The 14,138-nt window shown below is 33.4% G+C and overlaps 1 protein-coding gene across 6 annotated transcripts in view; it reads right to left on the reverse strand.

Moving 5' to 3' along the window:
• Positions 1–14,138, reverse strand: part of PCDH17 (protocadherin 17) — a 93,003-nt gene that overhangs the window by 51,823 nt on the left and 27,042 nt on the right. For 5 of the 6 annotated variants that reach the window (XM_027886990.1, XM_027886989.1, XM_027886993.1 and 2 more), the window contains 2 exons: positions 12,266–12,324; positions 11,945–12,117 (listed from right to left, as the gene is read on the reverse strand). In XM_027886990.1, the coding sequence (XP_027742791.1) occupies positions 11,945–12,117; positions 12,266–12,324 (232 nt within the window). The remainder of the gene's footprint in view (positions 1–11,944; positions 12,118–12,265; positions 12,325–14,138) is intronic. The other variant, XM_027886991.1, reaches the window with a different exon arrangement.

Below are 14,138 nucleotides of genomic sequence, written 5' to 3' on the forward strand. Positions count from 1 at the left end.
CATACTTCTGCATAGCAGAAAAAGAATCAAGTTTTTAATAAGGTAAGCAGCTCTGGGGTACTTATTTTTCAAATGTGCTTGTAAAACTTTAAATACAGGTGTCTTCTTTTTAATAAACAACAAACCAGAAACTATTGTCATGTACATCTGTGAAAATCTGTAGACATTTAATAAATTTATGAAAATCAGAAATTCTACTGACATCAGAATCTATGTCTTTAAAGAATTTAAAGAAATCTTTTTGTTTTAAATAACAAAAATGTTTTCAGGCTTTTTAGCCTTTTTTGTAATACTTGAGATAAAACATCTGAAATCACTGTAAAATAATAATGAATTAGTGATGGGGGAAAGATTTTTCAATAACAAATGGAAGGTGGGTTTGTACTTCTCATTAATTGTCTAACCTGTTTTGAGAGACTTTTCTTGTGTCAAAATTTTGGCAACATAAATATTTCTGCTATTCTTCACATACTAAGAAAAAAATAGGAATGCACACAAAATAAAATGTATAAAATTAAAAGTAGAGGAATTAAAATAAGCATTAATAATAAAGAATGAATAAACAGACTCTGAATGTAACAAAAATATTAATATTATCAATGCTTCTGTATAAGAAAAAGTTATCCATAGGAAAAATTCACAATTTTATAAGTGTATGTCATAGGCTTAAACATCTCATGGGATTTCATTTTCGCAATAAATTTAATGAAGACAAAAAAATTCTGAGAGATGATTTATTTTGGAAGTCTAAACTATTTAAATTCTCTTCTTATTGTGAAATAACCATACAATGATAACCTAGATACTTTTTACTATATGCTTCAAAGTATTTGATGTTTCCGTTCAAAATTTATTTTTTTCCTATTGTTTGGAAATTGTAATAAATGTTAAATATAAGTATTTTAAGTTAATATAACAGTGCTTGTTTTGGGGACATTTGCAAGCTGCGATATATTTTATTATACAGTACTGTGTGAACTTTCCAGGATAGTTCCATCCAAATATTATTTTTGAGAATATCCTTATTTGTTTATTATAAACATGGATGTCAAAGAAATTCAGCAGTGTGTCCTGGTTACTCTGGTACTCTTGAGAAGCAAAAAATGGCCACAGAGCACTGCCAAGTTAATCTGAGTTTAAAGTTTTCCTCACAGCAGTAGCTTCAGTGTTCAATATAGCTTTCTTCATCTTGCTCTACTTCATGCACTTCCCATCAAAAAGAAGTAATTTATGTGAACTTTGCTTACAACAATAAAATACCACAAGGATAAGGGACAGAATCCTCACTTCAAATCAAACTCAGAATGCTGAAGAGAAGTATCACTTGTTAAAACTAATCACACGCATGAAGTGTAGGAATATTCATATTCAGAAGTGCACACAAATCCAATATAAGCTTCTCTAGGCCATAAAGATTGTGCTGCAAAAGTCTCTTTACAGGGTTAGAACAGACACAGTTCCACTTTTGTGTTTTTGTTGTTCTTTGTATGTTTCATTCGGACCTTGGAAAGTTGTTTGGGCTGTGTAGCTGCCTGGAGGTCTTTAAATGTGCAACCTAAACTGCACTTTTAATGTTAAGAACTGTTTTCATTTTTTCAAACAAAAATTGGGTCAGTTAATAAAATATGCTATGAAGAATTTAACTCAAAACTCTGAGAAACAGTTATGCTGATAGACTACCCTCCAAAAATCCAGTGTGCACATCCCTATAATATTAAACCAGACACTGCAATTATATTATATATAAAAATTATATATATACACTATATATGAAGTGCTATACATTATTGAATATATATTTTACAAACTTTAATTTTAAAGTAGTGTTTTTCAATTATATACTCTCTTCTAAATTGACAACTTTTGCCCCAGAACTACTTTGCCCAAAAAAGTTTTATAATTAAAATAGAAAGTTTTGTGAAACAAATTTGTGAATTGTTCTCATAGTTACAGTTTTAAAACAAGCATAAAAATATTTTAAAGCATTACATTTTCTATACCTTTAAGATACAGATTTACAGATTTAAAAAATCAAATTTTCAGGGACATCAGGTAATGATTTCTTATGTTTGCATTTATGCATATGCACATGGACATACAGAGACACACACTTACTATATATACATTATGAATAATATTTCATTACTAACAGTAAAAGAAATAATAAAAGATTATACATTTTTGACATGTAGTCACATAAATATTCCCGCTGATTTATATGAGATAATTTATGTATAGAAACGCAGAAGAATAGGGTTCTAAATTTTAAAAATGCATATACTTGTCTTAAATTAAGAGGTTTTATGCCACAGTATGACTTGGTTTTACTGGGCATATGCTCTTCTCCATTTCATGCTGCAGAGGGGACCAGATGGAATTAAATATAGCTTGGCATGCAGCATGGGGGCAGCCGTGGAGCAGTATTTTTTAGTATCATGCAGGCACTACCAGCTCTATATACATCAGAGATGAAACACAAAAAAGAGCATGTCACCTTCAGGAAAGAGTAGCAGTCAGGGAACATCTGTTATACATGCAGTGTTCCCTGTAGAAAGAACTGAAACATGATGAAATATGCATCAAAAGTTCCCTATGCACTGAGGTACATTAAGTCCCTTTCAAACCCTATGAAGCCCACTTGGGGAAGGGAGGTTATTTAAGTGCAGCAGCTGGAAGAGGAGAAAAAAGCAGCAGGGAATGGAAACCAGATGTTCTGACATTCTGGAAATCAGGATGGGCAGTAGATGCACAGACACTGCTACACGGTATGTGTGTATCACTGACGTACAGAGACTAGACAAAGTTTCACTGACCGATAATTAGTTAATCATGCTGCAGCTCTGCCTCTGAGCAAAGTCCATGTCAAATTCTAAGTACTATTATATTGTATCAGGGATTCTTGTTGTGAAGAACTACATAATCCACATTCCCTGGAATTCTCTAACATGGTGAGCTCTTTGAGATAAAGATGTTCGCAGAGAAAAGACTGTAGAACAGGTCAGTGCAATGTTCCCTTTCGGTATGTTTTACTGAGGATTAGGCAGTCTAACGCATCCCCACATTTAATTATGGCATTATAAAACGCAGGGTGGATCCTCTGGTCATGGGTAGGTCAAAATAAGTCTAGATTACCACTGATAAATATATATTTATCCTGTTTTAAAAATCTCCAGGATGGGGTATCCTTTAACTTACATGGGTAGCCTACTTCAGTACCTAAAGACCTTTATAGCAAAGTTCTTCTTTATATATAACCTAAATATCCCTCCCAACAAATTAAACAACAACAAAAAAAGTAATCACCATCCTATTTATAACAATTTAATATACACAAAGATTTTTATGTTTCACCCCATCCTTGTTCGTTTAAACACACACAGATTCCAAACAAACACAACTTTCACCTTCAGGCAATGTTTTGCAAACCTCTATTTTCTGCTGTTATTCACCTCTTTGTTGATTTTGAATTTTTCCAGATCTTTCTTTAAAATATGCTTACAAACTGCTTACAGTGGATGTATCACTAATTAGAGTGTGCTTCAGCTCTGGTCAAAATTCAATTAAACCACTTTTCTCCCTCTGGAAACCACAGCATAGGAGAAAAGTAGTATGTAAACAGAAAAAAGGCCGTGGAAAGGACAGTCTCCTCTATTAGTTGCACAGACATTAGGAGACACTCTTTGTTCCAGAAGAACAAAATACAATTAGTAGTATTCTAATTGAAATGTTGCTGAATGGAATAATTAACTCTTGTCTCTTATTTAGACACTTCTTTTTTGTCTTCCCCAGCTGGACATAAAACTATTGATAAATACAGTCCAAGTGCAGATTTCCAGTGAATATATATCAACTTTACAGTAACTCTATCTGCAGAACATTCCTTCTTTTTTGGTAACAAGAATGTGGCTGGAACATGCAAAGGGATTTTGTTAAAACTTGTCTACTACTGTTGTTTATCTTATCTGTATTTTTTGCAGACACAATAAGAGGAGATACAATCATACAATGATGATTTAAAATAAGAAAGAAGATGTATTTATTTTAATTGTCTACCCTATGTACTCTCATATATATGTTTTTTTAAATTCTAATTCTGTGTAAACCTAATTAAAAGAAAACTGCAGGTACATCATACAAGGACATTTTCAGACACAAAATAAGAGGCAGGAATAGTATTTCTAGTCTCCCTAAACCAGTTTCCTTGATATTAAGTAACCATCCAATATATGTATATATGCCCTAGAATATTACAAAAGTAAGCACAAGTAGAGAACATCCATTTACCACCTAGGGAAATACATAAAGCCTGAAACAATGAAAACTCTCTATTTTCTGATTTCCTTGTTTCAAAAGTTGTTGATCTTTCTATGCCCCCACTTTTCATCCAATTTATAAAAAGAATCTGAAAAGAAGAAATGTTAGCTGAAGATAATGATTTTGACATAGAAGGACCTCATCTTACTGAGAACTGCAAATCCTTCTCTTGCACTTCTAGTGGGAATAAAGTGAAAAGATAACTTATGGATTCTAAGCCTTCCAAGAACAAACGGCAGTACAATAACCATTCTCAGCCCCAGGAAAGACAGTGTCAAAACAGTGAGTACAGAAAGGATGTAATGAGATTTCCACTAGTGACAGGGGAGGGATATTCTGCTTTCTTGCCTCTGAAGTAAAGCACAGAGAGATGAGCACCAACAGCTACAGCACCCAAATATTAGAATCTCAAATACGAGACTTATGGTAATAGACTTATGATCTTGAAGTGCATGGTATGCATTAATTTGCAAATAAGGTCATCAAAGAAAACTCTTCTGAAATTTATGAATACTTTCACTGGTGCAGTCTCAAATTTTAGGAGGTTACTAATGATGTATCTAAGTTATTCGACGGTGAAACTTCCAATGAAAACAAAATACAGGTCAAAAATATATATAATTTTCAACCACTTAATTAGTTTGTAATTATAGAATAAGAAGAAATAATGTAGGGGAGAAATGAAATTACCTGAAAAATGTAGCATAACACACAAAATGATACATAGATGAAGTTGTGCTGAATGGTTGCAGTCCCTTCTTTGAGACAGAGTGAAGTGTTGTGTGTGTGTAGAGATGCAGAAAGCTCTTTCTGCACGTTTTGAAAGTCAGTTATAGAAATGTCACCCCTGATTTATGGATAAATACATTAATTATGTGTGAAATATGCTATTGACAAAATTTCACTGCAACCAGATACATGATGGCAATAATCTGCCAGATGCTGAAATGCACATCTGATTAAAAACCGGGTTTGGTAGAACACAACTCCAGTTGAAATCCAGGAAAATGGGCAATAATATGCAGCAATATTAGGCTAAAGTAATCTGATGCAAACTGTAATCCCTGTCACTTGAGCAGCCAGAATACTTGCACCACTTTTCTGATTTGTATCAACGAAGGCAGGTAAGTAGCGAAGCATTAGGATAATCTATCCCTTCTCCATTATGCTGCCACTTCACTTCCTTTTCTGACTTCTTTTAGGACAAACATCTGCTTCCTCAAACTTCTCCTTCCTCATCTGGATAGCCTTGCTTGAAAACCAAAGTGCTCGTATGCTTATGAGAACACTACAGAGTGAAGCTGTGATTGCAAGCATTCTAACAAGGAAGCGACAAACTGGACTCTACCTCAAAGCAGTCACACAGCATTGCTCACAAATCTAGACCTGGTATTAAAAAAAACCTGAGATCTAAAGGATGAACTTAAATTGACTGCTAGACTGGGAGCTGGTCTAAAAATAGAACTTAAAACCTGAAAGATATTCAACATAACTGCAGTAGAGAGAAAAGAGAATCCTTAATACTCTGAGTAAATAAAAGTTGGCAGACATAAGAGTTTTTATTTTGCCTAAATCCATCATATAATTTTCTCAATACATTATACAGCAAAAGATATGTCATAGATTACTGGGTATTAACATGAGAAAGGTTATGACAATCATCTGCACAGCAAAAGCAACTGACTTGTATTCCTCTCTCTAGTTCATTAACTTAGGTTAAAAGGGATAATATTATTCTGATCTCTCAGGAAAGGGCATTACAGAACATTTGCATAGCCTAGCTCAGCCCAGATAAGGAAGTCTTGCAAAAGTGTTACCTAGATCATCTTTAAAGGAGTGTTTGAGATCAAGGCTCTTAGAACATCTGAAACTTTTATGAGTACTGCTCTGACTAAAAGTGAAATATACCAATTTAAAAGTTTAATACCAATAGAAGTTTCAGTATCACCACTCACAAGGACTTCATAAAAAGGATGAGACCAAAAATAATTCTGCTAATTCTCTTACATTTAGAAGTAGTTTCACTGAACAAGTTACTCACAGCAGAAAAGCAGCAAAGCACTGTCAGTGGCTTAAACGTCATATTAAACTTTTTATATGGACTAGAGTGGACATCAAGTGAAAAATATGGTCTTATTCTTCATAAAAGTCTGAAATTCTACATAAATTTTTAATCTTAAATTAAAAATCCCATTATTTGAATAAGGCCAAAATCAGATATCTTCAGCTTGTTGATAACAAATTTGGTCGGTCAGAAAGAATTACAGAATAGGTAAGATAGTCTTTGACCTATGCTAGTTTTCATCTAGGATCATACATGTGCTTGTATAAAGCACAGAAACAAAACCAAAAAAAAAAGGAGGGAAAATTTTATAGAAAAGAACAAACAAAAGCAGAAAACCCAAACTCTCATTTTGTGGGGGCTTCACCTACTAATTTTGAAAATTTAGAGTTCTAGAAACAGGTAAAGACATACTAAGAAAAGGAAAGAAACTCTCAATACAATTAAGTTCTTCTTGTAGCATTCCTGGCAAACAATTAATCAGACAAAAGTAAAGAATGTGTACTGTGTGCAAGTCAACAGCAAGTTAGCATCTTACCTGACCAATGCTAGGGGTAAGTGAGTGGGAAGGGGTAATAATGCTGGACATAAACACTCTTAGGTGGCATCAGAAGAAGAGGTGCAATCTGACAGCCATTCACATTCTGGGCACACAGAGAATGTGATAGGAGGTGTTTTGTCCAGGGGAAAAAACCACTGTGAGGACGGAGTGTTGAATAAACCATTTCACAGGTAGTGTCAGCTCTTGGGGACTCCCAGCTTCCACCAGTTTCTCAGTAAAGGCCACCATCAGTTCAGAAAACTTTGAAAAGAAATATTTCTCCACAACTTTCTTTTTCCATTATCTCATTAAGCTGATGTATTCATAAAAGAACCCATCATCACCAATGGCATGGAAAGCACTGATGATGATGTCAGACAGCAGAAATTTGCTTGATGAACTTTGTGCACTTATCAGTCTAGACTGATTCTCTGTTAAACAGAATGGGTTTTAATTATCTTACAGACTCAAGCAAGATTATGGCAAGAAAATCAATTGATAGTTCAGAGAAAATCTTGCTAAAAATTTTTGAAAATTTCTACTCTGCTGCAGGTGGCTAATGGAGGATACTCAATTTCTAGGATCATTCTTCTTTACAAATGGAGACTATAAATGTTCAAGTCACTACTGACTTTTTATGTGAATGTGTTCAGAGGGCAACCACAAAAGTTCACAGTATTTGTAGAGATTCTGTAACACTGTAATATTTACTCCTAGGATTTGCATGCAAGATTGCATCAGTTGTGATGCAAATGCACTTTTGTTGTGATGATGAAGAAAGAACTAATTTATTTTAAGTTATATTTACTATCTTTTTTTTATGAAGATACATTAAAGTTCTTTTATACTATTAATCTATATCCCATATTAAAACAGTGCTTTTCTACAGAAAAGACTGGTGGGCAGTATTAGTCCTGGAGCAGACTCTCACAACTATGATGAAGAGTTTCCTTTTTCCTTCCTCCAAGGAGGTGCCTTTTTGTTGTTTTGTTGTTTTGGTTTTTTTTCTTCAATTATATTTTGTTTATTCTATTTTATCCATGCTACTGTTAATGAGGCAACAGTATATGCAGAAATGGCTCTTCTATGGCATGCAGGTGGGAACAGCAAGAAAATGTGTTGAAAGAAAGATGCAATGCACAGTGATAGAGAAAAACTCAACAAAGACACTGAATTCGGAGATACTTAATCCCTTGAAGTTTTTTTGATAAAGACATGAAAGTGTAGATTTATGCTAAAACAAGAAAACACGGACAGGAAAAGAACAAAAAAAAAAAGAACAAAGGAAAAAGAAATTAAAAATTCCTGGGAAAATCTAACAAAGGCAATAGTTTATGAGTAATTACAGAAAAGTCCATAACTATGTAATTTTTACTGATTATAAGTAAACATATGCAGGATTCACTAAGAAAAGCATAAAATGTACATCTTGCTGTTTTAATGCTCCCTTTATAGATACTATAGTTTATGGTTTATGGTATAATTTTCAGCTTTGGATACTTCTTAAAGAAATACAGAATATTGCTGTTATTCTTAAACCATAACAAACAAAACAATTATTCTATTATTTAAATTTAAAAAAGTGGATAACACATGCTACTACTTCAGGCGAAATAAACACCTAACTTCATAGATGTATTCAAAACTATAATTCTTGTAAGACTTCTAAGTAGGGTGATCTCAAACTGTCCAAACTAGTGATAGGGTTTAAAGTATCAGCAACAGAAGTGGAAAAAAGAGAGAGGTAAACAAAACAAATCTATCTAAAACCATTCTATCAAAAGAGTAGCAGGCATATGGAACAAGCTGCTTAGTAAGACAGTTGATTCAGATAACATAAGTAAGCTTAAGAGACAGCTAGATATTTTTATGCAGAAAGTGGCTTGGAAATCACAGCAAGAGAATATAAGGTTGAGATAACCAAAATGGGACATGATTATTTTAGCACAAAACTTACTTCATAGTCTGGTGTTTACTTCTGCTTTCCTTCCATTAAGGCCATTCCATAATCATTTCATTAATTAAGAAATTAATTATATCTATTTTGCAATATCTTTCTCATTTGTGTAAACATTTAAAGTCACTAGAAGACAAAACTTGCTATCTGGATATAGTCTCCTTGAAATCATATCTAAGGTTCTATAATTCACTGTTTTCATAAATTTAATGAAAATTGTAAACTAAGCTTGATTGCTTACCATTCCATGCTGAAATCAGAAGATGTCTTGTGTACAAAAATTATTTTTTAAAAATTCCTACTTCTCTGCTACTGAGAGAAGCACAATTACTGTAGTGCTAGCAACACATTTTTTTATCTCAATATGACCTTTTAATTTTCAAGCTATCTAGGCTAGAGTTGCTCAAAACTGTAGTTAAAATACTGGTACAACTAGCATTTTTATTACTGCCATGGGTAAAATTGGACCTGTGACAATAGTGTTTGGAATTACATGAAGAGTATGTCAAACTTAAACTAATTTTTGAATTGGGATTGTTAAATTAAGATCCTGAATTCACAGTTAATCCAGATAATTTTTCAAAAACGTCTGAAGATTTCATAATTATCATTGTTCTAATTCCAGAAGCTAAAGTATTTTAAATATCTTTAAACAACAACAATCAAGTCTGTAACTTGGCTACAAAATAGTGAATTCCTACCCTGCACACAACCCCAAATGATGACAGATTTCTGATTTTCCTTCAGGTGTTGCTGAAAACAATTTTTTCTAGCAAACTTCCAATTACCTTTTCCCAGAAAAGAATTTTTTGCTAAAGAAAAATTAAGTTATTTTTTGATCTTAATCACACATATCATTTTTCTTACCCTCCTTCAACTTGGCTTATGACTAGAGAAGCAATTTTGTTTATCCTCTTTCAAAAGAGAAAAGTTACACTGGGCTAAGAACCCTAATCATCCTAAACATGACAAGTAATCGTGAGCACCACATAGCTCCATATTTGTTACTGCAATGACCTGAAATCCCATAGGGTACTTGATGCAGGTTCAGTTTTCATAATATGTCTAAGATTTTATTATAGCTCACTTGAGACAGAAGAGTTCATTCAAGTAAATAAATTGATATTGTTACTATTTGTAATTATATTTAGGGAGAACAAAAAAAAAAAAAAAGAGAAAACAAAAAATAAAAAATGTAGTTTATCTCTCTATCCCCATTTTTTTTTTTTCTCAGTAAAAAAAATTCACATAAACATCTGCTGCTGCAGCTCAGTGGCTGACAGTACATAATATCCACAGTTTAATATATGTTTAATAAGAGCGTGTGGATTCGTATGAGACACCAGAATATGTTGTTTCTTGATGAATAGGGCTCCTCATCTAGATATAATGTTGAAGGCAAATCTGGATTATAGGCCAACTCTTTGCATTAAAATGAAAATAAGCAACAGAACTGGTTGGCTTAATATGCTCACTAGATTGCATATATTTTTACCAGATTTGGGTTTATTGCTGCTGGACAAACTGCTGTATTTTGAACACTGGTCATACAGTCCTTTTCTGAAAAACCACACATTTTTAATTTGAGTAGTAAATAGTTTCCTAGTGAAACTTTAAAGATTTTAGAGTTCTTTCATGGCTATGCTTGATAGATAGAAATCCAGAGGTTTCGTCTTTGCTTCACACAAAACTGGGAGAGTAAGACACACACTCAAATAGCTTCTTAAAAAAAAAAATTCTTTACTGCATCTATATACAGATCAATGTCCAATTATAAGCAAAGAGTTGCCGTGGCAAAAGGTCAGGAAAAAATAATCTTTCCGGCATTTATTACTTGGAAAATAAGGTCACATATGAGGTCAACCTTCAAATACATACAGAATAAATTATACTGCAGCATTCTAAACATTCTACACAGCAAAAATCATACTGCAATCTCAACGTAATCAGAAAAATTAAGTTGAATATGTATTTTCTGGCGACTGTGCTACAGATTTGTCTCAGCAAGAGGCAAAAAACCCAGATCCAATTAATCAACAACTAATAAAAAGCTTATCATATATTTCTTCTTATTATAAATATAACTTCTTATTAAGGTTGACTGATTTAATAATCTCTTAACTGTCTCTAACACTGAATCACCTTCCCCACAACAAAGTAAAATAATGGCAAATATACAAAACATTTAAAAATAGTCCAGTGTCTTTACTGCTTTACTGCACAATGTCTTTACAGTCTTTACTGCTTACAGCCTAGAAGCAAAATGTAAATGCATGCAATGCTGGAGTGCTCAGCCTGTCTGATGCTTTAAAAAAAGAAGTGTTTCTTTTGAAATAAAAGGCATTCTAATTAGATAAAACACATCTGGAAAAAAAATGAATTGGACACAGTTTGAGGAAATAAACATGCTTGATTGTCAGAATGAATGCCAGCAGAATGTCCAGATGTAAGTCATGGTCCTGATATAAGTAATTTTAGCTGTTTCACAGACACTTGTTTTTGGTACCTTCACAGAAAGTGAATAAAAGTATACTGAAAATCAGATTATATTTTTATTTGACACTTCTCACACTATTATTAATTGTGAAATCAACACTACAAATAGGAAAATGCATCCATGAAATGAAAACATTTTCTGATTAATTTTTACTCTTGTTTGATATCCCCAACTTCTTTTCTTCTTCTCCAAACTGCATGTGGAATGTAAATGACTGGCATTCTTTTATCTGCTGCAGTCATGTCTAGTTTGAATTTCCAAATCACGCTTTGGCAGAAGAACTGTAGATAATATATCACAGGCAATGCCAGCGGAGATAAAGTATATTCTAATAATTTTTAGAAAGTATTATTTTTTTTTTTAATCTACTTTGGACACTTGTGGTTTCGTTTCATGTTCATTCTGAAAGATACTAAGTGTTCTTTGCTCTGGGCTAGTGACAAGATTTACTGTTTTCTCTGATAGTATTATCAGTGGGCTATTCCACGCTGATAACCTGCAACTGCAATACTAATAGGTTTATAATGATGGTTTAAACTTTATGGTTTTGTAAGCATTGGAGGCTTCACTCACCTTGTTCAAGTGGTTGGCTTTTAGTTGAAGTAGTTTTCATCTTGAGCGCCTCCCTAACAGACATGTCACAGCAGGAGCCTTTGTTAGTGTCTTGGTCACTGTCAGCCTGATCACTGTCCCCATGCCCGCTGTCCCTCAAGCTGGCTCTTTCTGGATCCTTGAACGTGGAGCTACTGAAATACATATTGGGGAAAAAAAAAAAAAAGAGAGAGAGAGAGAGAGTTGTATTTACTTGTTCTAAGTTGAATTGTACTCTCTGGCAAAGCAATTTTGACAAGAATGCAAATGGGGAAGCTGAGAAAGTTATTTAATAGGCCTTACCTTTGAACAAACTGCTGCCTGCTGCCCATGTAATTGGGCTCTGCGGGAAAATTGTCTGTCTGTGAAAGAGAAGGAAAAAAATACGTATAGTTGTACACTGGACAAATCTCCTGCAGAGCAACAAGATTTCCTAGAGGAGAAATGATTAATAATTCAAAAAATTCCCTTAATCTTCAGATTTGTACATTTTAATTAAATTGGAAAATGTTGGCATGTAATTATGTGATCAGAACAATTAAATGATTCCGGTCCACAAATTACCTGCTAAAGTAAACAATGAGGCTCCAATAAGTGGCATTCTCTGTTAGTACCCTGACAGATGACACTGTTTATGTTTTTTCATTAGTTAGATATTAAGACTGATGGTTATTGAAAATGAGAGAAAAAATTACTTTTGCATATTACAAAAGTGAATTATTCAATAATACTAATTTTTAATCATAATTACATCATCTGCTGGGATTCTGAAGCTCTTACTGCTGTAATGAAATTTCATGTACTGCTATCTTACTCTTGAATTGAAAAAATAAACAAAAAATCGAGAAAGTTTATGGCTGAATAGCTGTGGCATTTCTTGGATGCTACTGGAAAAATGAAAGAATGAAAATATTTGGATTTTCTCTCCTTAATTTTCATCAGTATTAATAGCTATGTCAGAATAATGAGAGTCACACATGCAAACAAGAACATTAAATGATCATTGTTGACAAGTAGTTTTTAAAAGAATATACTTTCATTAATTCTGTCATGAGTATATTTTTAGCAGCATGAGCCAAGTAACTGTAGAAGCAGAAGTATTAAAAGCATCCAGACCAACATGGAGTCCTGCCAAAGTGAACTGAATTCCCCTTGTATCATTAGCTAAAGTTCTTTGGGAGAAAGAGAGACTGCATCATTCAGAAAACTCCGTATACTGTACATTCACACACGTCACTTCTTGCAGCTGACCTAGCAACAGAGCTTCTACTGTTTTCTGCATCATTTCATATCACCCCGCTATGCTCCGCAGAAGATCTGAGTTTCGCAACAGCATCCAGTATATCAGTATCAGTAACATGGGCAGCACTCAATTAATGGAGCAGAAGGACCAAGGTAAGGTTTAATGTCACACAAGTGTTTATACAGGCGACTGGTTTCATAGATATTTGGTTTTCCCTGCGACTACCACCCCTCTGCCCCATTGTTTTACCTTTGTTTTGGTTTTATCAGTAGGAGGTAATCAGAAATATTTGCTACTTCTTGTGTGATCGGAATATTGGAGCTTGGAAAAGAGGCATGAAGTTTCACCCAAAAATTAAGTTATGTTATTTGCAACAGAACATAGGCAGACACCTTTCACTCTCAAGGGACTTGTGAAACAGATGTGCTTATACAGAACTATCTTCCATATAGCATATCTGTCAATGTACACCATACTTTCTTCTTGTTTTTAAATTTTTTTGTTCAAAAATTAAAACACACGTTATGTTCACATCCTGATGAGAAGATCCTGGCTTTAATATACACAATTAGAATAAAAGTTTGTCTTTACATTTACTATGCATCAAGTTAGAAAAATAAACATTGAAAACAGAAAAAAAAAAAAGAGAAGGTGTAAAAATAAATATTTCAGCATTCTTATGCATAATCTCTCAAGTGCAGCACATCAAATTTTGAAAACATCTTTAATTCTGCCGTTTATTCTTTTCTTCTCACAAATTTTAAGCTAGTATGTCTCTCCTGTGCAGCAAACCTGCCTCATGTATATGCACAAATAATCATTATGACACTCACAGAGCCAATACTTATCAACCTAAAAAAACCTTTACAGCTACAGAACTCATGTCTATTTTCTGCATCTAATATCTCAAATACAGATATCTAGGAAAAATGA

Source organism: Empidonax traillii, unplaced genomic scaffold (assembly GCF_003031625.1).
Source record: "Empidonax traillii isolate 1590-97213 ecotype Southwest subspecies unplaced genomic scaffold, ASM303162v1 scaffold200:size922451, whole genome shotgun sequence".
Classification (NCBI taxonomy): Eukaryota; Metazoa; Chordata; class Aves; order Passeriformes; family Tyrannidae; genus Empidonax; species Empidonax traillii.